The following is a 27,780-nucleotide window of genomic DNA, read 5'->3' as shown; positions in this document are numbered from 1 at the left end:
GACTGGGGCCGGGGGGGAGATGTCTGCCTGGAGCTCCAGTTGAGGGAAGTGTGTGGACTGGGGCGTTTGTTCTCTTCCACACTCACAGCCTCCCCTCCCCTCCGCCCACTTCCTGCCTGGTGTTTGTACAGGGGGAGCGGCACCGTCCAGCGTGGAGGAGAACCTGTGTAGGATCTGCATGGACTCGCCCATCGACTGTGTCCTGCTGGAGTGCGGCCACATGGTGACCTGCACCAAGTGTGGCAAGCGCATGAACGAGTGTCCCATCTGTCGGCAGTACGTGATCCGAGCCGTGCACGTCTTCCGATCGTGAGGGCTTGCACCGGCTTCTTCAGTGCCTTATGGGGACGTAGCTTGAGGTGTCTGGGCTCCAGACTGGGCAGCTCACAGAGGGGCAGGCTAACAAGAAAATCTGCAGTGCTCGTAAGACCGGGGCAAGCAAGGATGCTGTCACCTCTGGGCATGCCTGTCCTGCCGCGGAGGCGCACCTCTTGGCTGGCAGCGCCGGAGGCCGGTGGAAACCGGAACAGACTGCACGGGCAAGTCCCTATCTCAGTGATCTTGGGGTAATGATGGCACCTGATGAAGAGAGGACTTGCCAGAACTTGGACCGCATCTTCCTCCTTTCATCCGAAGGCCTAACAGTTTCACCCTTGTGTACCCCACCCATCCTTCTGAGCTCCCTGCCTCTGGCCTTCACCGGTCAGAAGTCCTGGTAGAAATGGTTCTCTTCCTCCCCAGCACATTTTGGATTTATTTCTGCTCTGGCTTTCTGTGCTTTAACCTACCTTTGCTAACGTCTCTGGCTACATTGCCTAAAATCCATTTGTTTCTTCAGACCAAAAAGATGTTAGCTTACCAGACCGAGAGTGATCCTCCTTGGGACTGAATTTGGACCGGTAAACTTAGCTCTGGTGAGAAACAAAACTCAACTGCTACTGAAAAATTTCAAAGTCATGAAGAGTTGCTTCCTTAAGTGCTGGGACTGGAAGCGATGAGTCTCCTGACCCCAACCCCGGCTCCCAAACTGCTGGGAAGTTTGAGTCCGTTTGCGTGAGACGGCTCACACAGCCTCTCTGCTTCTCTAGGGCCCGCACGCCATCCCTGTTAGTTTGAGAGAAGGGAAAGTGTTGGGTGGAGGCAGGGGCTTTCTGCTTAACTTTGACTTCTCCAGCAGACAGGAATAGCAAACCACTTTCCTCTGAGAATGAAGTTCCACTCTTTTCCATGGTCTCACTGAAGGCAGAGAGCCTTGCTCTCCTGTAGCCACACTTCTCCTGAAGTTCCTGGAGACCAAACCTCAACACCCGAGGGGTATCTGAAGTTACTGAATGAGACTGGAGTCAGCTGTTGAGCAGACAGCTCCAAGTCTTACTTCTCCAGGTTGGTGGGGACTCTCTACTCCCATTTCCTTTCTCAGAACACTGACTTGAGGGAAGGTCAGGAAGAAGCATTCTCAAGGTCCTTTAGAAAGACCATACATTGAGCTAGAGGATTCTTGAGCCCTTTTAGGGTTGTTCTACCACTGGAAGAGCCAAAGGGCTTAGGTTTGCTGGAGAAGCTTAGTCAAGAACCCACACACATGCTATCGAAGAGCCTTGTGTGCGGCCATCACCAATGGATGAACTACACAAACCCTAGACACCGAGGGCCTTGGCAGACCACCGCCCCCACCCTACTCCCCTGCCGAACAGTCAAGTTCTCTCAGACTGGAACCTAGCATGACTTTGGAAGACGGTGGGAAACTCCAAGGGGACCTGTTTATCGGTACATATGTGCTTAGGCTTTCCCCCATCATCAACCACTATTCCCCTTCAGAGGAGTGAAATGATTGCATAAGGTGGTTGCCAGTTGAACCACTGGGCCACTTACCTGGACATTACACCAAGCCCTGGATGACTGGATTCTGGGACTCAGCCTTTGTAGGAATTGGGGGAATCAAGAGGTCAGTGAGAGGACCTTTGACCTTTCTGCTGGACAGTAAATATTATGGTTTACAATGCGTACCAGTTTGGCAGAGAATTCCACCACTTCTCGATTCCACTGTGAAACAGGTCTATATTTATGCAACTCAGTTAAGATCTAGCAATAACTTCAGGGCAGATGCTGGCTCTCTCCCTAAAACTTGCTTTCACTGCTGAGGCCTTCCCTCTCCCCACCTCCCACAGTCCCTCTTCCTAGACAGAAGTTACGAATAATGTCCTGAAGGTTAGTAACCTCAGTAAGAATTATAACTGGTATCGTTTCATTCTGGAGAAAGAACTTGCCTTGGAGTCTTTTTATCTATTTTGACGAAGGTTTTCATTCAGGAAAAATGGTGTCAAACCACCCCGATTTGTCGTCATCCATCATTATCATACCAAATAAAGGCTGGGAATTCAAGATCCCATTTCAGTTACTATCTAATCTAGGTAGAAAACCTGATTTTTCTGAGTAACCACTGCCCCCGCCCCCACCCTTCATGGATCCTTGGGTCTTAATTATCATGAAAACCTCTAATTCTTCCAGTTATTCCATGGCTTTTGCTGTGATTGTTCTGAGATTTCATTTGAGACTTGTTTCAAGACTTAGGAGAGCTGACTGGTTCATAATATATTGGAATAGTTGGATCCAAGCTAGTAAGAATAAGCTGTACAGGAATTCATGCACAATATATATTGTATAAATTGGTTGAAATCTTGGGGACGTGAATGTGTTACTTCAAGTGGCTTATATTAAGAGTCTTCAGAATTACTTGGGTGTTAAAGCAAACCCAAATGTGTATTTTTTGTTACAGAGCTCTGCTTTATAATTTTGTAATAAAATTTCACTATAGAAGCCTGTCTCATCTGGTGGGAGAACACCAGAGGTCTGAGAGTTAAGACTGACAGAGTTGATACACCACAGGCTAATCCCAGGCTGTGTGCACACAGGCATGCTCTTGAGAGACTGCATTATTTGTGGAGATGCTTGGGCCACTGTGGCCTTATTGATATTCCTGTTCAACAGATGAGGAAACTGAAGTTTGGTGCTGTTTTGACTTGTTCAAGGTCTCACAGCTAGAGTATGGGAGAAGCCACGGAACAGCCTACGAGAGGACGGGAGCTGCGTAGCAAAAGAACCAGCCTTAAGACTAAATAGCAAGAAACACCAACTGAGTTCAGACACTTGACACTGATCTCATAGAAATGGGCCTCGAAGATGTGGGCAGAAAGGAATCTGAGGACAGCCAGTGTGCCCAGTCAAGACTTCAGGTGACCCTGGGAGACAGAAGGTAGTTTTTGGATACAGCTGTAGTAGTTATGGCTCAGAGGTCACTGAGCCTCGTGGGCAGATGGCTGTGTGCACACAGGCCTGTGTGGGGAGAGCTGGATTCCATGCACATCTACCCTGGGACTCGAGGAAGCAATCTTGCCTGGTGGATGTAAAGGCCGGAGGCTGAGCTGCAGCTATCCTCCTTATTCTGGGGGACCGGCTTGCTGAGCACCCAGGACAACCTCCTGTACGCTGCCAACCAGCAGCATGTAAACAGTCTCCAAGGAGGGCAGGCCTCCAGCACTGTGCTGGGGAGGTGTAAGATGTTGTTGCCCGGGGTCTGGGAAATATGAAGCTGTGTAGACAGTATAATCTCAGCGGCAGAAAAAAAACATGCAGGAGAGAGACTAGAAGGAAATAGACATAGTACCTTGAACAGCGAACTGAAAGAACACCCAGCAAAACCGGGAAGGGCCAAAAAGGGCCAGGCTCATTACTAAGATAATCCCCTGTGGCTGGCAGGGCCCCTCTGCCATGAGGGCACACCTGGAGTCTAAGTGATTGGTAAGGGCAGGTAGGTTGGGTCTAAGTCAGCTGGGCCAAAGGGCAGTGACAGTGTCCTTTGGCAGAATCCCAAGGGGCACACTTTGTTCTGCTGCCCTGTCTGGCTGCTTGGCCCGAGGAGGCTGGAGAAGGGGGTGGAAATTTATGTAGGTCAGCGCTCAAAGGAGCAGCAGCTTTTGTCTCCACAAAGGACAGAATAAAGAGAGTCTTATTCTCAATACTGATGTGAGACTGAATGGTGCCTATTCAGAAACACCAGTGTGCTGGATTAGAGTCAGGGTGGTACCAACCCCTCCTGTCCCTTCCTCCCAACACACTTGAACCAGCAGGTAGACACCCAGATGAGGTTAGAGCTAGCCTCCAGGCCGACTGGGAAGCAGCCTCCCAGCGGAATATCACCTTAGTTGAACACACTGGAGGGGGTCTGGGGGAGGCAGTGGTCCTCAATCCTAGAGACTCAGACACTCCAGCATGTTCCAGAGGTTGAGGCTCATGAACTTAGGAGATGGACAAACAAGCCTGACGACCTGTTGATAGTAAGACAAAAAAACTCACTCTCTGGAGTCTGCAGAATGGAAAACGTGGAAGCTGGTCTGTAAGGAGAGGGCAGCCTGATGAACCTGCGCCAGCCCAGAGCGTGAGCTGCACACACAGACCCGAAGCTGTGGGAGTGGTGTGACCAGAGCTGGGAAGTCAGGGGCTGGGGCACCCTCTCCCAGGTCCCAGGCAGGGAGTGGGCACGCGTGCAGTCCCTGCTCCAGAAAACTGTGGACTGGGCGCTGTGCTGAGTGCTTCACACAGGTTATCCTGGATCTGTTTATTCTTTGCAGCAGCCTAAGGACACAGGCACAAGTCCTCTCCTCACTCCTCTGGGAGGAAGCGAGGCTCAGACGTCACAGCCTCGGAGTCTCGGCTTGGATCTGAACCAGGCCCATCCCTGCACTGTCCAATGTAGTAGTTATTAGCCACTTGGGACCATTTAAAGTTGAATTAAAATGAAAACTTCAGTTCCTCAGTTGTGTTAGCCACATTCCAAGAGCTCCATAGCTAAGTGTGCCTAATTTATTTTGGCTAGTGAAGATTTACAGGGTATTTCCATTGCCAGAGAAAGTTCTACTGAACAGCACTCCTCTACACTAAATTGCTTTCCTTTTATTCAAAGAAACCAGCCTCAGTGGCGCAGGAGCCTTTCTTGGTAAGGACGCTGTGTAGGTTTTGTCCTTGGGTGGGTTTCTGACTTTCAAAACCAGTCTTGCTTCCAGATTTGGAGGAGGCAGATCCTCCTGGAGCCCTGTGTCCCCCAGAGGAGTAGCTCACACAACGTCGCTTCTGTAGAAAGGCCCCATTTTCCTACCTGATCCTGGTGCCCTCCCTTCAAACCAGGACCCATACCCTGGAAGAGGAGAACACAGAGAAGTCATAAAATTCATTTTGTTTTCTTTCAAATAAGGATTCATTCCTGGCAAAAAGGGCCAAGTTGAATACAAGTTCCGCCAAGTATAAGAAGCGTTTCCGAAGGCAATCTTTTAAATACAACTTTTAAAATGAGCCTGCAAGTAAAAGGGGCAAGTGGCTTTGTGGATGGCCTTCAATAGCCTTAATCGCTAGGGAAGTTACAGGGGATGGGGGGCAAGGCCAGGGATAACTGCAAGAGATTTTATTTAGGGGGGGGGGGGGAGGCGTGGGGAAACTGCTTTTGAAAGAAAACAAAGACAACCAAACCAGCACCCAGATCTGAAAGATCTATGTAAACCAGCAGGAGAAAGTGATTTCCCTGGAGGGGTGCCCACAGCAAGTCCATCCTGGTCGGGAAGAGACCAAGCATGGCTGGCGTGTTCTGAAAATGCACCGCTTGGAGAAGAAATGCCACCCGCCTCCCCTGGTTCCTGGGGCCGCCTGCCTGCCCAGCAGGAGCACAGGCCTGTGGGGAGGCAGAAGAGTGCGGCCAAGGGAGACGGAGGGCCGCGGTCCTAGCAGGGAGCTACCAGCCTCCGTTTCCGGATACACGCCCAGATCCACTCCGGGGAGACCTGCTGGGCCTCAGGGTTCTCGTCCCTGCTCCCCAGCACGTGCGTGGCTGAAGCCATGTCAAATTCCTGCACCAGGTCCCCATCGAATGCCACAAAGTAGCGTCTGAGACGGCTGAAGTCCGGCGTGGAGGGTGGCAGGTAGAGCCGCACCCCAGTGAAGATGTCCAGCAGCACCTGCAAACGCACAGGGGTCAGTGCGGTCAGCAGTGGGACCGATGGGCCTCCACAGAGACGAGCACAGGCCAGATACTAAGGGGACTTGAGACACAACAAGAGCCAGAGATGAAGCCTAGTGGTCAGGACACCAGCACGGAGAGTTTAGTGGAGAAAAGGAACAGGCACTGAAACCCATGTCCTCCAGCCACTCTAGAGGAAGCACCCCCCTCCCTCCCTGCCTAGAGGGAAAGGAGGAAGACAGGGTGGGTCCCCGTGCGGGGACCTGGAGAAGGGGGAAGTACATGTGTCTGAGAACCATCCGGCAGGCGGGACCAGTGGCTCTCGGACTCCGGGATGCCGGCTGATCGAGCAGTCCACGGTGCCCAACTAGCTAGGCTGCGGGGTCAGGAGCCCTCCTCGGCCATGGACGGATTCAAGGGCTTCGCGCAGGGAAAAGACGGGAACGGTTCTACACATCTTCCAGGGACGGGGCTCAGGGCCTGACTTGCCAAACTTCGGTGCTTGCTTTGGCTAGCGGGGAGGACTGTGTGGCTCCGTCACACGGTACAGAGATCGGGTGTTTACTTCCCACGTCCCCCCTGGGCCAGCCTAATCACTGGCCTCAGTAGGTGCTCAATAGCTGTTGTCAAACCAACGACCGAGAAGGGGCTACAAAAGGCGAAGGGCTCTCTGGGGGACAATCACCAAGCCAGCGCCCTCTCCCCACTCTGCTCCTCGTGGGCTCGGTCTGCTCTGGCCCCGAGCACAGACAGCACAGACTCACACGGCCAGCCGCACTCCACCCAGACTGGGCTTCCTCCCCTTTCTTTAATGTAAATTGTGACTTGGGAGCGGCAGCCCGATGGGTCCCTGCAGCCTCTCAGCGAGGCCCGGCTGTTCTATCTCCTGCCTGCGGGCACAGCTCTCCTTCCTCTCTGCTGGCTGGCCGGCCGCCTCTGCAAGGCAACGAGAGGGCATAGGGTGGAGCAGCGGCGCTGGCAGCCGCGGCGGGGTGGGGTGCGTGTCTGGCCATCAGTCCCCAGACATCGCTCGTCTCTCCGTGTTCCAGTGCAGGGTCGGGAACGCACAGCCCCGGGCCAAGCCGGCCGCGGGTACCCCGCCATTTTTCCCCTCACCTTTGCTTGGCCTGGGGGCTCGTCGGGAGCCTTCCGCTTCTCTCCCACTCTCACGGGGGGAGGCTTCGCTGTGGGCTTGCTACCTGCAGGAGAGCTCAGGGTTAGAACTAGGCGGTGGGGAGGGGAGCGGACACGGACCCCGGAGGTCAGGGCAGCACGCAGAAGGGCCAGGCCCTGGCTCTCCTAGGAGCACGGCTGAGACGGGAGGGGAGCTCAGAGGGGGCTTATCCAAAGGTCAGGTGGGCTCTCCCGGGGTCCCGTCACTCAGGTTTACTGAGCAGATGGAGGGGGCCCAGGAGAATGGCTTCTGGCCCGCGGCTGGACACACAACAGGAACACGGTCAACGTCTGCCACGGCGGATGCAGAGAATCACATGATCTCAGAGCTGGAATGTCAGACCAGGTCCCTGTCCTTCGATGTCTGCCTTCACACCACACTCATAGCCCCAGCCCCTCCCTTCTCCTCACCACCTCGGCTGTCGGGGCTGCTCCGCCTTCCTCCTGCCTTCTTGGCACTGGTGGAGGGCTGCTTCGGGGAGGCCCTGGAGGCAGGTCGCGAGGTAACCTCGTTCTCTCCGCTGCTACCCCCAGTATTGGAGCTTCCCTCGTCTCCGGCTGCCACAGTGAAGTCTGCCCTCTCCTTGGACAGCTGGTACAGTTCCTGAGGAGAGGCACGGAGAATATCAGGTGTGATCCTTCCCTTACCTTCCCAGCCACTGGCCTCTGAGGTGTGTCTTAGGTCCGTGTGGCTAAGGAACAAAGAGGGGAGACAGACAAATAAATGGCAGGGAAAAAAGCAGCTGGCTTTCTTGGTGTGTGTGTGTGTGTATGTTTTTAAGTTTATTTATTTAGAGAGGGAGGGAGGGACAAAGAGAATCCCAAGCAGGCTCCCCGCTGTTAGCACAAAGCCCAGTGCAGGATCCGATCCCACGAACCGAGAGATCACGACCTGAGCCAAAATCAAGAGTCGACGGCTCAACCGACTGAGCCACCTAGGTGTCCCTCAGTGCTTTTCTAAACTCCATCCCTGTTTCTTAGGGAGTCGGTACAAATCACTGTTCTCTGTCCCCCGGTTCTTCTCAGCAGCACAGACCACAGCCTGGGGCCAGCCCCCGAGCAGGAAGCGGGAGAGCAGCACAGCATTCTCTCTCAGGATGCTGCAGCTCCTGGCCCTGTAACAGGTGGTCTCCCTCCACTGCCCTCCTGGTCTCAGGGGAGAGAGAACATGTGAGCGGGCCAGACAGCTGGGGTGCCAGGCCAGGACAGCAGGGCAGAGGACACACATGCAGCGTAAGCAGGCACCTTGAGTTTGGGGAGGTCAGTGGCAGATTTCCAGTCCTTATCATCACGGATCCGGGTGCAACGAGGGAATCGGATGGAGATTCCGTCGGCCGTGTGAGCCTCAGATTTGGAGAACTCAGCCCCTGTGATCTCCCACACGGCAGCTTTCTGTCAGGGGTTAAGTCAGGTCACTCGCTGGTGAAGCAGGGAAGCCTCTCCCAACCAGCTAGAAGCAACACAGACCCGTTAAAACCAAAAAGCACTAACAGGTGCTGCTGACGCTATGTGACCTTAGGGAAGTTCTGGCTCTCCTCCGGGGTCTCAATTTCTCGGTCAGTGCACAGAAGGAACCGGGCCCGGTCACTTCGAGCAAACCCTCTGTCTAGGGGATGGTCAGTGTCATCCTCCCTCTATTGAGGATTCCTCAGAGCCGACTGGCCCATCACTTGGCTGCCCGGTCTAGACCCCCATCCTCAGGTGGGCTGTCCGCAAGGTTGAAACGGCATCTCTGTGGCCCTATGGAATCTGCAAGCTTGTTCTGTGGGCTGGAGGGCCTCGGGCCACTGGGCTGATACCTTTGGGTCTGGAACTATGAAGTCCGGGTAGTAGATCTTGTTGATTTTCAGCCAGCTGGGTATCTTGCTGGGATCCTGAAGACAAAAGACGCTGTGCTGGGCTGTTCCCACGCCAAAACAAGAAGCAGATGCTACTCCCCTCCCCAGTCACAGGCTTGTGCAAAGAGGTGACTGTTTACAAAAGGCTGACCCTCACCCCAGGGGATCCTCCCTGCCCAGAGAGAGTTTGGCCCAGGGAGCAGGCGGGCCGGTCTGCACAAGGTTGGCACTCAAAGACTCTGAAGGCCTAATACTGCTCCCATGGCCAATCAGCAACTCTCTGTGGAGACAGATCAACAATCCCCGCAGTCCCCCAAGCACAGCCAGTCTCAGTGACGATGGCCAGTCCAGAGGCCCGGGCCAAACAGGTCCCTTCCTCACCTTACTGATCTTCACCATGTCCAGTTCCTTCTGCAGGCGGGCAAGCGTCGCATCATCATGGCCTCCCGAACACTTGGTGACCGTGCACCACTTCTGGCTGCCTGGGTCATAGCAGCCCATGAGGAAGATGGACATCATGCCACCTGAGGGGGGCGGCGAGTTAAGTTGCGGATGGAGGGAGCCGTTGCTGTCAGCCCCACGTGCCCAGTGAGGGGCAGCCTGCTGGAGGGGAAAGCCCTGGTCCCAGGCATCAGAGCGCCGAGTGCCCCTCCTGGATCTACCTCCTCTACCTCTTACTAGCCGCACAAGTTAAACCTTTATGAGCCCCAATTTCCTCTTTAGTCAATTAGGGACAATCATAGAGAATTTGTCAGATTCCGGTGAGTAAAACAACTTGAACAGTGTCTGGCACATAGTAGATTCATTCCTCAGACCCCAGCTTCCCCTCCAGTCAGGAGACTTTGAGATTTTTCTCTGAGTAGAAAGTGGCCAGGCCCCGAGGAAGTAGTTGATGGTGAGCTTCTTAATGCCAGGTAGCATAGGGTACTCTTGCCTGACCTCTCCCTGCCCAAGTCTATAGCTCTCACATAGATGTCCCCACCTGAGGTGACACGGGCCAGTCTGGGGCCCTTGATCCCAGAACCGTGGAAGTCATGATGGGCCGTGCTGGTAGATTAAGCCAGCAAAAAGGCCAGCCTACACCCTGAGTGGTGCTTGTCAAAGAAGTCCCATCCAGAGGCCGCCCTGACCTTTGCTCCCTTGCCCATAGAAGGCCCCAAGGACCACCAGGTCAGCTGTGTCAGCCATGGCCCCCTCATTCAAATAGTCTTTCTTGACTTTCAGCCAGTGCCGCTTTCCAGGCTCATATGTACCCTGAGAGGAAAAAGCAAGAAAGATTCAAACTAGAATGGAACCCGCAGAAGGGTGGGATTCACCTCTTCCTTTGACATTTCAGCTCTACCACAATGCCCGGCCCACTCTGGCCAAGACCCCCCAGCTCGCGGCCCAGGAAACATACACAAACCCATCCTCTAGACACAGAACGGAGCTGTGCGGACCCTGGAAAGGGCCCTGCTGCAGCCAGCCCCGGCCACCTCAGGCTGACGCCGCCCTCTGCTGGCCAGGGCTGGAGAGACCGGGTGGGTGGGGGGGCCCACAGGAGAGAGGAAGAAGGCCGAGGGTGTGAGTGGCTGCTGAGTGGCTCACCTTCACGTCCTTCAGCACCAGCCCTTCCAACCCCTCTCGGATGACCCGGTTTATCATGTCGGCCAAGTCCGAAGCTTTCTGAAGGATAACAGAGAGATGCTGAGGTTAGCGTGAGAACAGACACTGCTGTGGCGGGGAGGTGGCCGCGGTTCCCTTTCGCACACTAGTGCGGGGCCCACTGGAAACACCCCGACTTGAGTACGACAAACCAAGGTCTTGCAAAGCAGGGATTCTCCCAACCAGAAAGCTACTGCGGCTGTGAGACATGGGGAGCCCATCGCAGAAGAGTGTTTCATGCTGTGTCCTCCCGGGGGTGACTAGTGGACGACATACGCACGTCGGCAGCCCCCATAAGACAACTAAGACTCGTTCTCCCAGTCACATCTGACCAAGGGGCTGTGTGCCCTTTCAAACCACTAGGCGGCTGTCTGGGGTGTGGTCTTTGCTCACAGTGACTTGCTTCATTTCTGAGAACATGATCCGGTTGGGAATTTCAACCATGTTATCATGAAGAAACTTCCGCCGCTCACACAGAGGCCTAAGGGGGATGAGAGAGCTGAGGTCAGGGTCCTCCGAACCCCATCAGGAGTTCTGAGGAGGGAGGGACTCAGCGACGAACTGCTGCTTCGTGAGAGGGACTGCCATGGCTCAAAGCCTCTCTCGTGACCGAGCTGCGGCACAAAAGCCACTTTGCCCTCGCAGGTCCCGTTTCTGCTTCGTGGAGCACTGTGCGTGTAGCAAGTGTGCTACTTCTTAGCTCCCTCCTCCCCAGCTCTGGGTACAAAGAGGCACAGGCTCCAGCCCCTTCCCCTCCCTCCTTCCCAAGGTGAGCGAGCCCTTGCCTCCCTACTCAGGAGCCAAAAAGAGCTCCCTCACCTGTCCATCAAGCTGATGTCATTGAAGTAGATACAATCAAAAACAAACAGGCAGACGTTAGCATCCTGGAAGGCAGCTTTCTGTAAAGAAAAATGAGATAGGAGATACATGAGGGACAAAAACAAGAGGGCAGAAAAAATGGGGAGTCCCAATCCACTTCTGGAGACCCTCTAAAGCACTGGACAGAAAAGTCTTGACATGCTCTGAAGCCCTGGGCCACAAGGGCACTTAGCACATGGTCCTAAATGGAAATCAACCCAATTCTAAGTTCCCTGTACTAGCTCCTTTTATGTAAAAAACAAAAAAAAAAACACATCTAAACTCAGGGCTACATTCAGAAATAGTTCAGAAACAAAGAATAAGCCTAACCTTGAGTGAGTGACAGATTCCCCTCCATTCAGACCAACAGCACGCATACGTCCACGTCCACATGCGCACACATGCTCCTTCCCACACGTGTGGCCCTGAGCCAGTACCTTGTGCACCCCAAGAGTCCCAAAGGGCAACGGTTTGCCTGTCTTAGTGTCGATCAGGAGCACCTCAGAGTCCAAGATCATGCTGTGGCCCCCAGGGAAAGCCTGGGGGATATAGTCCTTAAAGTGGGCCACCTGGAGGCAAAAGGGTGACTTAGGTAAGGGACAGAGGAATGGGCAGCAGTGACCTACAGCCGAGCCAGAAAGCAAAACCCAGGCCCCACAAGGAACGCAGAACATCAACACGGGGAGCCAAACTCATGTGCAAAACAGACCTAAGCCTTACCAGCCATTGAGACCAGAGGAATGGGTATTTCGGACCCAGGAAGAGGTGGGCCTGGGTTGAGTCCCCTGAGCCATGGAGGAGAGTTTGGAGGAAAAAGGAAGAAAAATGGCGTGGAGTATGCGCAGGAGCAGGTGGGGGTGGACAAACATGAGAGGAGGGAGTGCGGCCAGGCAGACACTTGTGGGGAGAACAGGTCAGCTACAAAGAGGTGGATGGAAAGGAAGAAATGAACCCTCTTAGGAGCAGCTAGGAAACAGGAGGGTCTTCTCTGAGAGCTTGAAATCCACAACCATCTTCAAAAATGAGTAAGAAAGGATGTTTGGAATTAGAGTTTTTCCTGATAGAGGTAGAAACCTAGTCTCTGATAGTTCCAGAGAGGGAGGAGTCCCACCCTTGCTAGCCCCTGCCAAGTGATGCCAGCAGTGAGGTCCAGAGAGCGTGCTGCGGCCCGATTCCTCCCCTGGGCCGGGCACGCAGGCCCTTGCTACCTATGGGGCTGGAAGCTGGGACAGGAGAGGCCTGTATACCTGTCCTGCTCTACTTCAATCCCCAACCCACTCTCCACAAACCCGAAGTACAGGAGAGACAAGGAACGAATGAAGCTTTGGAAAGGGCTCTACACTCCGAAAAGCCAGGCTCGAACTTCTTCCTGGGTAACAGAGGTGCCCACTGAGCAGCTGCTCCCTGGGAACAGTTCCTCAGCGGCTTTACTGGGTCCGAATACGCCAGTGAGCCTGCGCTCATCTCCCCAGGGAGGGCAGTGCTGAGCTCTCCTCTGGGCATCTGAAATGAACAGCCCGAGGCTCAGGGCTCTAGCAGGAAGGCAAGGGGAGGGGAGCACGGGAGACACCCAACAGGTCCCCTTCATCCCCGGAGCTCTGAAAAATGGAGTCTGAGCAAGGAGAGAACGGGTAGCAAGGACAGGAAGTCCATCTACTCACAAGCTCCTGCGGCCAGATGTTCCAGGTGTTTTCCCCTGAAGAGAGCCCCAAGGCTCACAGAGGCCCTGGTGCTGAGAAGGACTGAGGGGTGAGGTTCTTAACGCCCCTGAATGAAGGACAGGAGTCTGGGCTCCCAGATGTCCCCACTGGACTGTTTCCGTCAGCATGTAAGCCTCCAGGGGGCAAGAACCTTTGCCCATTTTTTTACTGCTGTATACCCACTACCTAGAACAGTGCTCAGCACAGACAAAACACTCGATAAATATTTACCAAACTCACGAACGACAGGTCCACAGCCTTTTGTACCCGACCTGTAATTTAGCTCTGAGAAGCACACGGGCATGGAAATGTAAGAGACAAGCACTGCAAGTCACTTGCAAGGTGAGCTCACTGTCTCAGTGTCACAGTGGGCAAGGAGAGCATCACTGTCCCCTGGGGCTCTGCTGACTTACCCAAGTCTGGGCTCTTTGGCTGTCCCTACTGGGCAGCCCCTCGTTAATGAGACTCCAAAAACAAACACACGTTCATTCAACAGATACGAGAAAACCCCTGTTGGGTACCAGAGCTGAAATGACTATGGAACCCTGCCCCTGAGAGTCTTAGAGGCGGGAAGGTTAAGAAAGTCCCGGCAGAAAAGAAGGAACCTATACCTTGTGAGGCAGGACAGGCTTGAGGCTGCGGCTGAAGTAGCTGAAGTAGTCTCCGTTCTTATGTACCTGGACTCGCTCCCCGTCATACTTGATCTCAGAGAACATGCCATTAGGACACTTCTTCATCGCATGTTCGATGGACTTGCAGGCCTCGGCCTTGGGGTGAGGAAAGACAAGCCTGGAGACTTACAGGTGCTCTCCCACTGGGGGCTGCTCAGCAGGGACAGCCCCAGAGTCCAGGTCCCGGGGAGTGAGGACCGGAGGATGCCCTCAGGGCTGGCACGGAGCTTGCCTTTTGAAGACTACGAATGTGATTCATTTTAAAAGAGTAATAAACTTCCACTGAAACAGCATTTCATTTTCTTCTCAATAATTTAAGATCTTGCAGGGTCTTGGCTTATTGTTAAACACACCGGTCAGCAAAGGAGGTACGCAGAGGTAAGATAAGGGATGCAGAACGTTGACAGGGGCTGGCAGGGCGGCAGCGGTCAGGGACAGCGGTCAGGACAGGTCACAGGAGTGCTTCCTCACATACCAGGGCCACCCTGCCTCACACAACACTGACTGACTGACTACCATTCTGGGGCTATTCACGGGTATAGATCAGACATAGCCCCGCCACACCCTCCATGTGCTATCTTACATGAGGGACGCTGTCTTAGCTTCATGGTTGAGAAAACAAGACGTTCAAAGAGGTTGAGTCCTTACTTAAAGCTATATAGCTGGTCAATGGCAGGGCTGGTGTTTGCAGCTAGCCCCAACTCCAAAGCCTGTGGGGTTAAGCACTAAGCTATAGAACCCATGCCACTCTTCAAATAAGTGACAAGTTGTACAATAGACTCTGGACAGAACTCTTATAAAAGTCAGAAAGGCCACTACTGCCGGTGACAAGAGTCCTGTCCCCAGGATGGTGAGCTCACAAATTTGGAGCTGGCCATCCCACATTCCCGGGAGGGAGAGAACACTTCTGCGAAGGCGTTAGCAGCACACACAAGGCAGGTTCACAAAAGGCACTGCACCGGCTGGAGCAACCCAGGGACCACAGAGTAGGCCCGGCAGCATATGTGGAGGGGCCCGATGCACAGAAAAACCAATCCCAGAAAGGAAATCCCACATCTCGTGAAATGAACAGAGGCTCAAGATGATCTCGGTCACACCTGGTCTTCATTCCTTGAGCTGTGCTTTCCAGAAGAATATGAGGCCAAACCACCCTGTCATAAGCAGCTCGGCTCTGCCACTAAGTCTCAGAGCTACTTTGGGGTAGGTCACAGAATCTCAGGAGTTACTTAATACATCCACCTGTTTTCAGGAAAGATGACCGACAAACCATTCTAAGTAGATGCTTCAGAAGATTTCATACATCATTTGTGTGAGGGAAGGAAAAAACTAAGAAGGGCCAAGTAACTCATTCAAGATTCTACAGCTTGCTGGCAGAGTCGGGCCTAGAATTCAGGTATTTCTGCTAGATCACGCCGCCTTCTCTGTTACCTCTAATTCCCCGCGGAAACATACCCCTCCGCAATTCCACTGTTCCCTCCCCAAACCCCTCCAGCATCATACCCTAGCAGATCTCACAAGCACGGGGAGTATCTGGAGCACGTGGGGCCGGAGCAGCATCCTTACCAGCATGGGCTGCACTGGCGTCATCAGTGAAGCCTGGACACTCAGAGCTCGTCTCCGGCCTGGCTCCTTCTCCACCTCCTGCTCATTGCGGAGGACTCGCTCCACCACGTCCTGCAGGTTGCGTGAGGCTTTGAAGGCTTCATAGGCATTGGGGTCAAGTGCATCTAACCTGCCAAGGCAGATGGGAGCAAGGAAACAAAACCCACTGTCTCTGACCTTACTGCTTTAGATAGCAGTCAGTTCTCAGAGAGAGAGCATCTCTCTGAATGCTTCCCCCTCTGAATGCTTCCCCCTCTGAGGGGAAGCTGACGCTCTATTGTCTAAAGGCTTTCACAGGAAAATGAGCTCTTGGAAAACTCAGCATTTTGAGATACTGGGCCTCCATGGGTGCTGCCATGGCAAAGAGGGGGCCGGGGCGGACAAAGAACTCATATTCTATTTTTTGAACATGCTCCATACTTTCCATTTTAACAACTGCGTGAGAAGGGGATCCTTACATTTTACGTGAGAAGACGGAGGCTGAGCTAGGTCTAGTGATGGGTCCCACACGAAGGAATAAGGCAGGATGAGGATTTAAATCTAGATCAGGACTCCAAGGCCCTGACCCCACCTGGCAACAAAGGAAGCTGGCAGTTCAGGACATCAGAGGGGCTGGGACTTACACGTGTTTTGCACCTGAGTTCATCTTCAGGTCATGTTTGATCAATCTGATGATGCACTTAAGGTCGTTGGCTGTACACCTAGGGGTGAGGCACATTCAGCTTGGTCTCTGCAGAGCTGTGGACCCCCAAAGCCTCCTCTCCTGGTGATCGCATCTCCCCACGCCCAGCCCCACGAGGCAGCTCCCCTGACCTGGACGCGATGTCCTGCAGGGCCTGCTGTTGCTCATCCTCCTTGGTGAGCTTGGAGAGGCGAAGGAGGAACGCATCTACCTCTTGGATGGTGAGGAGGCTCTTGGCAGCTGGAGGGAAAGACTTGCTCTGCTCAAAGAAGACTCTGATCGTCTCTGACACGTCACCCTGTCTCCAAAAACCAAAATGGCTCTGCTGCAACCCCAGAGTGGCCGAGCGTATCTCCCAACCCCCCAGCACTAAAGGTGAGTCAGGGATTTCAATCATCACTCCTATTCCCAGCTCGCACATATTGGGCTCACTTCTTGGAGACTCTATCCCACCCACAGTTCCTGGAAAGGGCACCTCTACCCGCCTTAGGATCTGGCCATCTGCCTTGGCTGAGAAGTGACGCAAGGAAGGACTAATCCAGGATGCAGCCAATTGGGTTCCTGGTAGAATTTGGACCAAGAAACAAATATGGTCATCAGTAAGGGCAGCGCTCGGTTAGAAACTTTCTATGGTGCCAAAGCTGGAGTTGTGAACAAACAAAAGCTGAATGTTATACCAAGTTACGGAGGAAAAAAAAAACAAGAAAAAGGAGGGCCCAGAATGAGAACCCAAGGAGAGCCAGTGGGAAGTCTCAAATGCCGTTGCTGAGATCTAGGCCTCTCATGGGGTCGCAGTCCAATTTCCGTCCTCAACCTTGTGACACTAACGGCTGTGGCCTCTAGTAAAGGAAGCTCTCTCGAAAAGGAAGCTTGCTCAAATGGGTTTCAGTTTCCTAAAACAGTATATGCCCCAACCAGAAAAAAGAGGTTGCAGGTGCCTAGCTCGGCAGAGCCCCACCTGGAATGCCGCCCACCCTCCCCTTCCTCTGACCTGCTCTAGGTCTCGTGCCATATCATCTGGGTTGCAGTTAAAAATGCGGCTGAAAAGCTTCACAATCTGCTTATCGTTCAAGTTGTAAACACTCTTAATAACACCTGGCAGCAGCAGCTTCACTGTTAGATACACGTCACCGTGGAAACCATCTGGAGGCAGAAGAATAGAACCCTTCTTGAGAAATGGGAGCTTAAACAAACACATACATAAACTCAAGGAACTGAAAGAGATGTCTACATCGCTGTCTGTGCTGCCACAATACCCCGTGTACTTCATCACAGAGGTAGAGGCTACCGCATCTGGTGGCTCGTGGCTTACGCATCTACCTCCCCGGATGAACTCCCACAGGGCGGAGCCACTGTTTTGCTTTAGTGTCCCCAGTGATGAGCACATTCAGATGCTCAATGATCATTTGTTAGATGAATCGTTCACAAAAACCTTATCCAACATGCAGGATAGTGAACTTTCCTCTTGGTCAAATGCAATAGGTCCTTTCGGCCTTCTGGGGATAAAATAAGGGCAGCAGAAGAGTGACGCCACTGTGCCCCAAGAACAATTGGCTGTGCTCCCTGTGGAGCCTGTAAGAAGTAAAAATGGGGGTGCCTGGGGGGGGGGCTCAGCTGGTTGAGCATCCGACTTCAGCTCAGGTCATGATCTCATAGCTTGTGAGTTCAAGCCCTGCACTGGGCTCTGTGCTGACAGGTTGGAGCCTGGAGCCTGCTTCACATTCTGTGTCTCCCTCTCTCTCTGCCCCTCCCTGCTCACGATCTCTCTCTCTCTCTCTCTCTGTCAAAAATAAACATTAAAAAAAAGAAGAAGTAAAAATGCAGGGCTCATTCTTCAAAATTATTAAGAATTTCAAGTGGCATCTGGCTGGCTCAGTGGGTAGAGCATGCAACTCTTGATCTCAGGGTTGTGAGTTTGAGCCCATGTTGGGTGTAGAGGTTACTTAAAAATGAAAAATCTAAAGAAAAAAAAGAGAATTTCAAGATGGTATTAACAGAAGATTACATCAAAGCAAGCTCCCCCACTCCCCCCGTGAAACCGTATAGTTCACATGCCCATGAAACCAGTCACGGCTCTGAGCTCTTCAAAGGAAATGCCCATCCAGGATGTTCTAGGCCCCACCTCCTGCTGAACCTTTCCGAAGGAAGTCCTGTATGATCTGGGTCTTCGTGTTGTAGCTAGGATTTTCAGCCACCATGGCACACAACTTCCGAAACTCACGTAGCAGACAATCCTTGTGCTTGGGGTCACATCTGCTTGAGGACAGGCTTGCCTTAGGGGTAGGGCTTGAGCGGGCTTCCCCAGAGTTGTTGGGCTTGGCTGTTAGAGAGAGAAACATGAGGGAGGGTTCACTGGCTTTACTGAGAAAGAAGAAAGGGAAAGTGACAAGCCATCTGCTGGAGCTTCACTTAATCCCCCAAAATAGCCCTGTGGGGGGATACCATTATTCCCACCTTACAGATAAAGAACAGGCATCACAGCTATTAATGGGAAAGAAACACTGGCCTCACACCCATGCAGGTGCCCAGCTGACGCGCATGTGTTTATATGAGTGCCGCACAGAACAGGTCACCTTTGTGCCGAGAGCAGACCTCAGCAATGGTAAAGCTGACCCCAGAGAGGCAGGGAGGAGAGCAGGAGAAGAAACCAAGTGACATATTAGTCAGTGGGAAATCATCACTACCGCAGACTGTTGAGGAACCCAAGACCAGGGAGAAGGCGTTTCCAGCCTTTCGCCACTCCCACCCGCCCATCACCACTCCCACCCGCCCATCACCACTTCTTTATTCTTGCCAAAATAACAGGTATTTGGCTAAATGAGCAAGACTTTCCTCCAGACATCCCCAAATGGTCCTCTCTTACTTCCTTGTGGCTATTTACAAAGCAAATTCTGTTCTGCAAGCTTGCAGCAGATCCATTAGCAAGCAGACTGCTGACGTAAGCTTCCTCTTGTCTGGGGTTTGTAAATTATGAACCCATCCCCATCTCTGACCCGGAGTCTAAAGAGGATTTTAGGGGACAAACTCTCCAAAGTGTCGATGTTCAGCAGGATGTGAGAATTTAGAACACCCCATTTCTCTCAGTTCCTCCCAAATTTCCCTCCCTAGGACCAGGGCCCTTCCAGAAACATGCTGTCCTTATTGCTACCTGAACTCTTCTGTACTTCCATCTCTGGCCTACCACCACACAAAAACCAAACCTCAGAGTTTTAAAACAATAAAACCCCCACAGAATCAGGCACTGTTTTTGCAATCTTTTCTCCATTAGTGCTCATGAGAATACCGGGTGGTAAACAAGGCAGGTGTTACAGTTCCCACTTCACAGATGAGGCCACAGAAGCTCAGAGGTAGAGCGACGTGCTCCCCCGAGCGAGCTGTCACATGCTGGGACTTCTGACTTCAAGCCTACGCTTCTTTCACTCACAAAAAGCCACCTCCGCGCACAACTTCTAAGGCCATGTGTTTGGCTTTACTTTCTTTACCTGAGTCACAGAAATGTCTCCAAATGATAGAGGCAGCAGGGTGCAGGGAAAAGAGCACAGGTGTTGGAGTTAAACAGACTTTAGCGTAAATACTAATTCCATAATGAACGCTAGACGTCAGCTTTCTCTTTCATAAGATAGGCCTCGTAAAAGTACTTCGTAAGGTTAACTGAAGAACAAACCAAATTACATGGACAAGAGTCCCTACCTAGCCCAGTGCTACCTGTTACACAGGACACACATGCCACCTCCCTTCTTCCATACTTTCAGCTCTGGTTTGGGCAAGGTTAGGGATGCAAGTTCTCAAACTTCATTCAGTACCAAAAAATAAGGAAGCTTTAGGGCAGGGTATAATCATCTCCATCCGACCCAGGTGACTACTTCAAGGGCAAAAAGTCCTGCCAACACAAAACCTCTTTAGGCTGTCACAGAGATTCACATATACAAAGAAATGGTTGCTATACAACTGGAATGCTGAAAATTAGCCATTACCTGCCTCTGCTCAGAGGAAAGCGAATTATGAAGGAGGCCAGATAGATAGCACAGAACTTCCACTCTTAGCCAGAATCCCAAATAGGATTCCAAACTAAAAGAACCATAATGGCTAAAGCAGCCCTAATCTCTCACCTGCAAAACCAGAAAATTTCCGAGGATTGGTATTGGTGACAAATGAGGCACCTTTCACTGGAGACGTCACCTGGCCAGTGGCTGTCAGCTTAGCCTGGACAACAGCTTTCTTCTTTGGTGTGCTTGTTGCCTTGGAAGACAAATCTGTAGGACCCCAAAAGAAGGGAAAATATGTTTCAGTGAAAACTCCCTGAGAAAAGCTTCCAAAGAACCTCACAACTGCTCTTACAGCCTTACTTGGTAAGTTACTACCATGGCATTACAAAGGTTGGCTGTGGACTGATCTGGTTTTGTTTCAAGTTTATTTATTTATTTTGAGAGAAACAGAGGGAGGGAGGAACAGAGAGAGAGGGAGAGGGAGAGAATCCCAAGCAGGCTCCGTGCCAACGTGGAACTCGAACTCACAAACCATGAGATCATGACCTCAGCTGAACTCAAGAGTCAGACACTGAACGGACTGAGCCACCCAGATGTCCCTGGACTGATCTTTTTGAGTGAAGCTAGTGGGTAACAGAATACTGGGGGCAGGGGAAGGAGCAGGTTCTGGCGACAAAAGACCCCATTACTCTGCCTCTGTTAGTAACTTATGTTTTCATCAACACTCTCTACTTCTTATCCCATATATAATAATCTCCAGATTTGGGGAAAATCAGAAATCACATCTTCACAGATAAAACTTGGGGACTCAGCTCCATGGAATTAGCCCCCTGATTTATAGATGAACAGGAAAGTAAAATAAAGATGGAAAACAGAGCAGGTCAGGTTGGCACAGGCAGGAAAAGCCCCAGCTGCTGAGTTTTTTGAGCTGTGTGACAGTCTGACTCCACCTTGTATTTCTCTTCCTCTGAAGGAGATTAGTTAAGAAGTGACAAAGGCTAAGGCCAATGGCCAAGTCAGGACAGGATGGGGAACTTGAGAAAAGAGTATATGTGAAGTAGCTTTCTCTCTTGGAAGTCTTCTCTCCTCTCCAAGAACAATGATAGATAGATGCCCACTTTTTTTTTTTATCTTTTTGCCCATTTTTAGAGCCACTGCTATAGTTCTCCTTCGGTGACCAGAACTATACTTAATTGAAGATAGGATTACTTTAAAAATGAACACATGAAGAGTGCCTGGGTGGCTCGGTCAGTTAAGTGTCTGACTCTTGATTTTGGTCACGATCTCATGATTTGTGGGTTTGAGCTCCACATGGGGCTCTGGACGGACAGCACCGAAACTGCTTGGGATTCTCTCTCTCCCTCTCTCTCTGCCCCTCCCCTTCTTGTATGCTATGTCTCTCTCAAAATAAATAAAGTTAAAAAAAAAAGGTCAAAATGAGCACAGGAAGGTCATAAAGGACTAAATGGATTTGGAAATACCAGTGTAAGATTTCTAAAATATGCACACATGTAAATATGTACGTGTGCATATAGATGTATCTGTGTATGTATATGCAGGCGTTTTTGCATATGAACATACATTTTCTAGTTCTGTCTGCTAAAAGAGCTTAAAAGCAAAGATACCTCATGGTAACAAGGATACAGAGCATCTAGATTTTGTTCTTTAAAGCCATTCCCCACTAACAGAACCAGGACTCTTCAGAGAAATGGCAGATTCCAGGGTTATGGTAGGATACACATGAGGTAAGCCTAAGAAGGGCACCTGGGTGGGTTAGTCTGGTGGAGCACGTGATTTCTTGTTTTTTTTTTTTTTTTTTTTTTTTTTGAGAGAGAGGCAGAGAGAGAATCCCCAGCAAGCTCCACACTGTCAGCACAGAGCCAGATGTCAGGCTCGATCTCATGAACTGCGCAATCATGACCTGAGTCAAAATCAAGAGTCGGACACTCAACAGACTGAACCACCCAGGCACCCCAGAGCATGTGACTCTTGATCTTGGGGTTGTAAGTTCAAGCCCCACACTGCGTGTAGAGATTACTTTAAAATCTCAAAAGTAAGAGCTGCCTGGTGGCTCAGTCAGTTGAGCATCCGACTTCAGCTCAGGTCATGATCTCACAGCTCCTTAGTTCGAGCCCCGCGTCAGGCTCTGTGCTGATAGCTCGGAATCTGCAGCCTGCTTCAGATTCTGTTCCTCCCTCTCTCTCTGCCCCAACCCACTCGCATTCTGTCTCTGTCTCTCTCAAAAATAAACAAACATCCAAAAAAAAATTAAATAAAACCTTAAAAATAGTAAGGAAATAAAATAAAAAAATAAAGTAAGCCTAAGAGCGTTATGCCAGAAAATTAAGGAAGTACTTTAAAATATTTTATTTTGTTAATATAATTTATTGTCAAATTGGCTAACATACAGTATGTAAAGTGTGCTCTGGTAAAATATTTTTAAAAACAGGCACCTGGGTGGCTCAGTCGGTTGAGCATCCAACTCTTTTTTTTAACTTTTTTTTACATTTATTTATTTTTTGAGAGACCGAGAGAGACAAAGCACAAGTTGGGGAGGGGCAGAGAGAGAAGGAGACACAGATTCCGAAGCAGGCTCCAGGCTCCGAGCTGTCACCACAGAGCCCGACACAGGGCTCGGACTCACAAACCGTGAGATCATGACCTGAGCCAAAGTCGTACGCTCAACCGACTGAGCCACCCAGGCGCCCTGCATCCAGCTCTTGATTTGGGCTCAGGTCATGATCCCAGCATCATGGCATCGAGCCCTACATTGGGCTCTGTGCTGAGCGTGGAACCTGCCTGAGATTCTCTCTCTCCTTCTGCCCCTCCCCCCAACACGTGTGCATTCTCTCTCTCAAAATAAAAATAAGTTTTTCAAAAAACATTTTAAAAAATGATGAGGCATCTAGGACACAGAAACCAGCTCAAAGGGGTTTCCCAAGTGGCCAACTATGGGATAAGTACCAAATTAATAAAATACAATAAAATTATAAGCCACCAGGAAAAAGTAACCTGTGAGTCCATAGGATAAGAAGTTGAAAGATAAGAGGGTGTGATGGTAGGTACTCTAGTCTTTAAGAATATCAATGGCATTTAAAAAAAAAAAAAAAAAAAAAAAAGACTACTGAAATGTTCCACATTAAGGAGGACAAAGAGACAACAAAATGCAATACTGGATCCTAGAGTGGGATTCTGTACCAGAGACAAAAGCTATAAAAGATACTGTTTGAGGGGCGCCTGGGTGGCTCAGTCGGTTAAAGCGTCCGACTTCAGCTCAGGTCACAATCTCGCGGTCCGTGAGTTCGAGCCCCGCGTCGGGCTCTGGGCTGACGGCTCAGAGCCTGGAGCCTGCTTCCGATTCTGTGTCTCCCTCTCTCTCTGCCCCTCCCCTGTTCATGCTCTGTCTCTCTCTGTCTCAAAAATAAATAAACATTAAAAAAAAAAAAAAGATACTGTTTGACCAACTGACACAACTGAACACAGATGGTGGATGAAAGTATTACATAAGGCATCGATTTACTGGAGCTGATAACTGTTACGGTCACATAAGAGAATATTCCTATTCTTAAGATAAACACACTGAAGTACTTCAAGGCCAAGGCCATAACGTATGCAACCTACTCTAAAATGGGTCAGGAAGAAAACTGTGCGCGTGGACAGAGAGAGTAACAGCACAGGAACACAAATGATAACGCAAAGACAACGAAATGGTAACAACAGGTATGTCTGGGGAAAGGGAATAAGAGCTTTCTTTTTTTCTTTTTTTATCCTCACAACTCTTCTGTGAGTTTGGAAATGTTTTCAAAAAGTTAAAAAAAAAAAACCAAACACAACAAAAAAGAAGGCGGCAGGCAGGGGGGAAAAAAAATGGGGTCCTACTCTCCCCCCCCTTTCTCTCAGCACCAGTTCCCCACCCACCTGCAATGTGCTGGCTTATCTGTTCCTTCTCATTATCTTCCAGCTCTTCCCAGCCTTCCAGCTCGGTGAGGTCCTCAATTTTTTTTGTGGTGGCCCGGGCCCGCTCCAGTTTCTCGAACATGCATTTAATGTGATACCACTCTTTCATATCACCCCCGGACTCTGAGAAGGGGTTGGGCACCACTTTGCCGATCCGGCATACGCCCTTCACGATCTTTTCCTTGCACTTTTTGCAGCCGGCCGTGCCACGCTTGGCGTAGTCCACACAGAACCGTTGCTCGGCCATCTCACAGGGGCCACTGCAGAGTCCCACATGCGACCCTGGCAAGAAAACAAGGCGGGTGGCACGTGGTCTTAGACCGCCTTTCTGGGATGACAGAATTGCCTTTCTTCTCTGGAGGAGGCCGTGCCCATGAAACAGCTCTGTTTCTGACCAATGGCCGAACTGTCTTCTGTCAGGCCAGTGATGTTGTTCTCCGAAGAGGCAGAGTTCTTTTCGCCCGAGTGCGCGGAGGGTTGGGAGGAAGAGGATCTTTAAAGTCAAAGTCATACAGCTGCATGAAAAAGAGGCAGGAAAAGTGACATATAAACCAGAAGCTAGGCTTCCACTGTCCCCAGAGGCCAGAGTCCTAACACAGTCCATGCTGACTGACTAAACATTTCCCAAAGTATTAAAGATTTATTGCCTACAGGATGAAGACAAGTTCAAAACAGGAAAATTCAGTTTGCAAAAGGGTGTTCAAGTATCTAATGCACACATGTACATCTAGTAAATCATAATCAAGGGGATCAAATCCAAATAACATAAAAGCTTTTCTCAGGCCATCAGCAACATCCGATACTCGTAATGGATGATGACTGGTAAGTATTACAAGCTATCCTGAAGTTTCTTTTTAATCACCAAGAAGAACTGCATTAGGTTTGTGAAGTTTTTTTTTTTTTTTTTTTTTTTTTAAATTTTTTTTTTCCAACGTTTATTTATTTTTGGGACAGAGAGAGACAGAGCTTGAACGGGGGAGGGGCAGAGAGAGAGGGAGACACAGAATCGGAAACAGGCTCCAGGCTCTGAGCCATCAGCCCAGAGCCCGACGCGGGGCTCGAACTCCCAGACCGCGAGATCGTGACCTGGCTGAAGTCGGACGCTTAACCGACTGCGCCACCCAGGCGCCCCAGGTTTGTGAAGTTTTTAATGTGAAGCATAACATATATGCCATCCTCTGAAAATAATTCACTATATAGATTTGTGATGTAATCAGATGACCTACTTTGAGAGGCCATTAAGTGGAGAGCCTAGAACCAGACTGCTTGGGTTCATATCCCAGCTCATTAGCTGCGTGACCTTGGTAGGTCACTTAACGTCTCCCTTCCTCAATGTCCTCAACTGTAAATATGGAAAACGATAGCACCTAACTTGTCATTCTAAGAGGAAGGCCCAAAGAACAGAGCTGGGCACACAGCACAGGTTCAATACCCATTGGAAGCACTTATTCTTTAAGGAGAGGCTCCCTCTGTGCAATCAGCCTGTTCATAATTTATAGCACCTCGAATCAGGGAATGTTGAAGCAACTGGACGGCAAGAATCAAAGGAACTGATAGATCAACCCGCATGGAAACAAGGGATTATGTCTACCTGGTATCCCCCCACCTTTTTATATTCACATTTTCTAAAGTATCTTCATTGTTCTCATTTTAAATATCCTGGAAATTCTTTCCAGCCCGCACATGCTTTGCAAAAGGGAAATAACGTTAGCTGTTTACAATGACAGGCAGGCTTTACTTCCTGTAGTGCAACACGAAGCAGAGGAAGGCAGGTGGATCGGGATCAGGGATGGGAGTGCGACTGGCAGTGTTCAGTTGAGTGACTATATTATTTTTGAGAAAACCCTTAACTCCTTGGTGTCCCAGTTTCTGTTCTTTCCAAAGTAGGGAAAACAATACCTACTCCACAGGATGACTGGGAAAATTTAAAGGAGTCCATGGATGGGCTGGGGGAAGGGGCTCTGAACTCCCTGAAAACGTACACAAAGTGCGCAGATTCATCAAGGGGCATTCTCTTGGAGAGGAGGTCTGCAGAGGTGAGTTATGTGGGCAGGGCAGGCCCATCCGGGGAGCCCAGGCCGAATTAGGTCTCCACGCGGTCCTCAGAAGGATGTTTGGGAGGCGCGCCCCCTCGCTCCGCACGGAGCCGACCGGAGGGCGCGGCGCAGCACCCCACCCTCCGCGGGGCCCAAGGCCCAGGGCGAGCTGGGCCACGAGGAGGCACCACCACGCTGCTCGGAGCAAGCCCATGTGCTCGCAGCCCCCAACGGCCGCCGCGCAGCGTTTCCTCCAACGTGGTGGAGAATGAAACGGCTGGGGCCCGAACGCAGCCCGGGCCGGGAAGCGAGCGCGCTGAAGCCGCTCTTCCCGGGGGGCCTTCCCCGACGCCTTCGCGGGGGTGGGCTGAGCGACTGGCCGGTGCGAACGCCCGGGGACGGCCGCGGAGGAAGCGGGGAAGCGAGTTCCTCGGTTCGGACCGGCCAGGGGCGCGAGGACACGGCCCGGGGCTGGGGAAGGGGACGCAGCCGGCAGAGAAAGCCTCCCGACACGCACGGACGGGCACGGACGCACACCGGCCTCGGCGCGGCCAGGGTGGTTCCGCGGGGGCCCCGGGGGACCCTCCCGCGCGCGGAACCGTGGGGGTCCCCGGGAACGACGGGCCAACCCCCGTGGGTTCCCCGGGGGCCGCCACGTCACGGAGGGTGTGCCCCGGGGCTCGGCGGGCGGGCGGGGGAGGAGCCGAGGGGGCTGGCTCCCGGGCCGCGCCGAGCCCCGGGCCCCCGGCCCCCCGGGCCGCCTCCCTCCCCGCTGCCCGGCCCCGCCGCGCCCGCCGCTCACCTACCTTCCCCGCTCCAGCGCACACCGCAGGCCTCGCACCGGGCGCCCACAGGCCGCGCGCCGCCACGACGGTTGTAGCGCCTGTCTCTTTAAATCCGGGTCCTTGAGCCCGCGCAGTGCGCAGGCGCAGAGGTCCGGGCCCAAGGTGCTTTACGCGTCCCCGCCCCCCCTGCCACGTGGGCGGTGGTCAGGTTCCGCCGAGTGAGGCTTTGGGAATGGTGTTGGGGTTTGGGGGTGGTTCCCCGCCTGCGGTGGAGGTCAGGAAAAGTGGAGGTGCCGGGGGCGGGGGGGGGGCATGGTGGTAGCTGGGGTCACACCCTGGCCTGACCTTCAGAGGACCCCCCCCCCCCCCCGCCCCGATGCGTTCATAATGTTAGAGATGCTCCAGTCCTGAAATCGAATGGTTGAGAAACTGTTTTGTAATGAGCTTGGGGAAGGCAAAGGAATGCGTCATTCAACCTCTTTTTTTTGAATTTATTTTTCTATATTCCCTGTGTCTTGTGTCCTGCACAATGCCTAGCACGTTGTATTCAATAAATAGTATTGAGTTGAAAAGCACTAGATACGTGGACACATTAAAAGTGTAAAGGAGTGTTGGGGAGAGTAATCCCTTGTGTTGCTTAAACCTCAGGTCAACTTTTTGAGGGATTAGGATGGCTAGTTTTACAAAAGAGCAGCAGGCTCAGAGAACCTAAGCGAACTTGTTCGGGGTCTAGGAACAGCAAACAATCGGGCATTATTAGGCAAATTAAATCAGATTCTGGAGGGAATTCTGTGCTATGTGCAAAAGAGCTTGACTTTTACTGTGTAGGGGATGGGCAACCATA

The 27,780-nt window shown here is 51.7% G+C and overlaps 2 protein-coding genes across 18 annotated transcripts in view; one reads left to right on the top strand and one right to left on the bottom strand.

The window, feature by feature from the left end:
- Positions 1–2,817, top strand: part of RFFL (ring finger and FYVE like domain containing E3 ubiquitin protein ligase) — a 66,041-nt gene extending 63,224 nt beyond the window's left edge. For all 12 annotated transcript variants that reach the window (XM_047831772.1, XM_047831764.1, XM_047831770.1 and 9 more), the window contains one exon: positions 132–2,817. In XM_047831772.1, coding sequence (XP_047687728.1) covers positions 132–313 — 182 coding nt within the window. In that variant the 3' untranslated portion in view covers positions 314–2,817. The remainder of the gene's footprint in view (positions 1–131) is intronic.
- Positions 2,818–5,218: 2,401 nt separating this feature from the next.
- LIG3 (DNA ligase 3) lies at positions 5,219–27,082 on the bottom strand. 6 transcript variants are annotated; one of them, XR_007146679.1, is made up of 21 exons: positions 26,098–26,784; positions 24,077–24,630; positions 20,282–20,425; positions 18,295–18,492; positions 17,164–17,315; positions 16,304–16,470; positions 16,114–16,191; positions 15,452–15,620; positions 13,829–13,984; positions 11,955–12,086; positions 11,479–11,558; positions 11,053–11,140; positions 10,603–10,680; positions 10,146–10,269; positions 9,397–9,539; positions 8,977–9,051; positions 8,423–8,569; positions 7,589–7,781; positions 7,121–7,203; positions 6,769–6,940; positions 5,871–6,002 (listed from the first exon to the last, which is right to left on the bottom strand). XR_007146679.1 is itself a non-coding variant. In XM_047831747.1 (20 exons), exons 2-20 carry the CDS (start codon positions 24,624–24,626, stop codon positions 5,769–5,771), a joined length of 2,991 nt encoding a protein of 996 aa, XP_047687703.1. In that variant the 5' UTR covers positions 24,627–24,630; positions 26,958–27,082; the 3' UTR covers positions 5,219–5,768. The 6 variants fall into 6 exon arrangements, 5 of the variants coding, with proteins under 5 accessions (XP_047687703.1, XP_047687704.1, XP_047687702.1 ...); XM_047831747.1 differs by lacking the exons at positions 6,769–6,940; positions 26,098–26,784 and adding an exon at positions 26,958–27,082 and having other exon boundaries at positions 5,219–6,002; XM_047831748.1 differs by lacking the exons at positions 6,769–6,940; positions 26,098–26,784 and adding an exon at positions 26,954–26,973 and having other exon boundaries at positions 5,219–6,002.
- Positions 27,083–27,780: the final 698 nt, after the last annotated feature.

Source organism: Prionailurus viverrinus, chromosome E1 (genome assembly GCF_022837055.1).
Source record: "Prionailurus viverrinus isolate Anna chromosome E1, UM_Priviv_1.0, whole genome shotgun sequence".
NCBI lineage: Eukaryota > Metazoa > Chordata > Mammalia > Carnivora > Felidae > Prionailurus > Prionailurus viverrinus.
This window is presented reverse-complemented; position numbering and strand designations above follow the sequence as displayed.

Coding starts and splice junctions, on each gene's coding strand:
- LIG3 (XM_047831746.1), bottom strand. CDS start 26,126: ATGCCCCTTGATGAATCTGCGCACTTTGT. Junction 18,493..20,281: donor GAAATTTTCTGGTTTTGCAG/GTGAGAGATTAG, acceptor TCTCTCTAACAG/CCAAGCCCAACAACTCTGGG. Junction 7,782..8,422: donor CTGACCTCCCCAAACTCAAG/GTGCCTGCTTAC, acceptor GCCTCTCCTCAG/GAACTGTACCAGCTGTCCAA.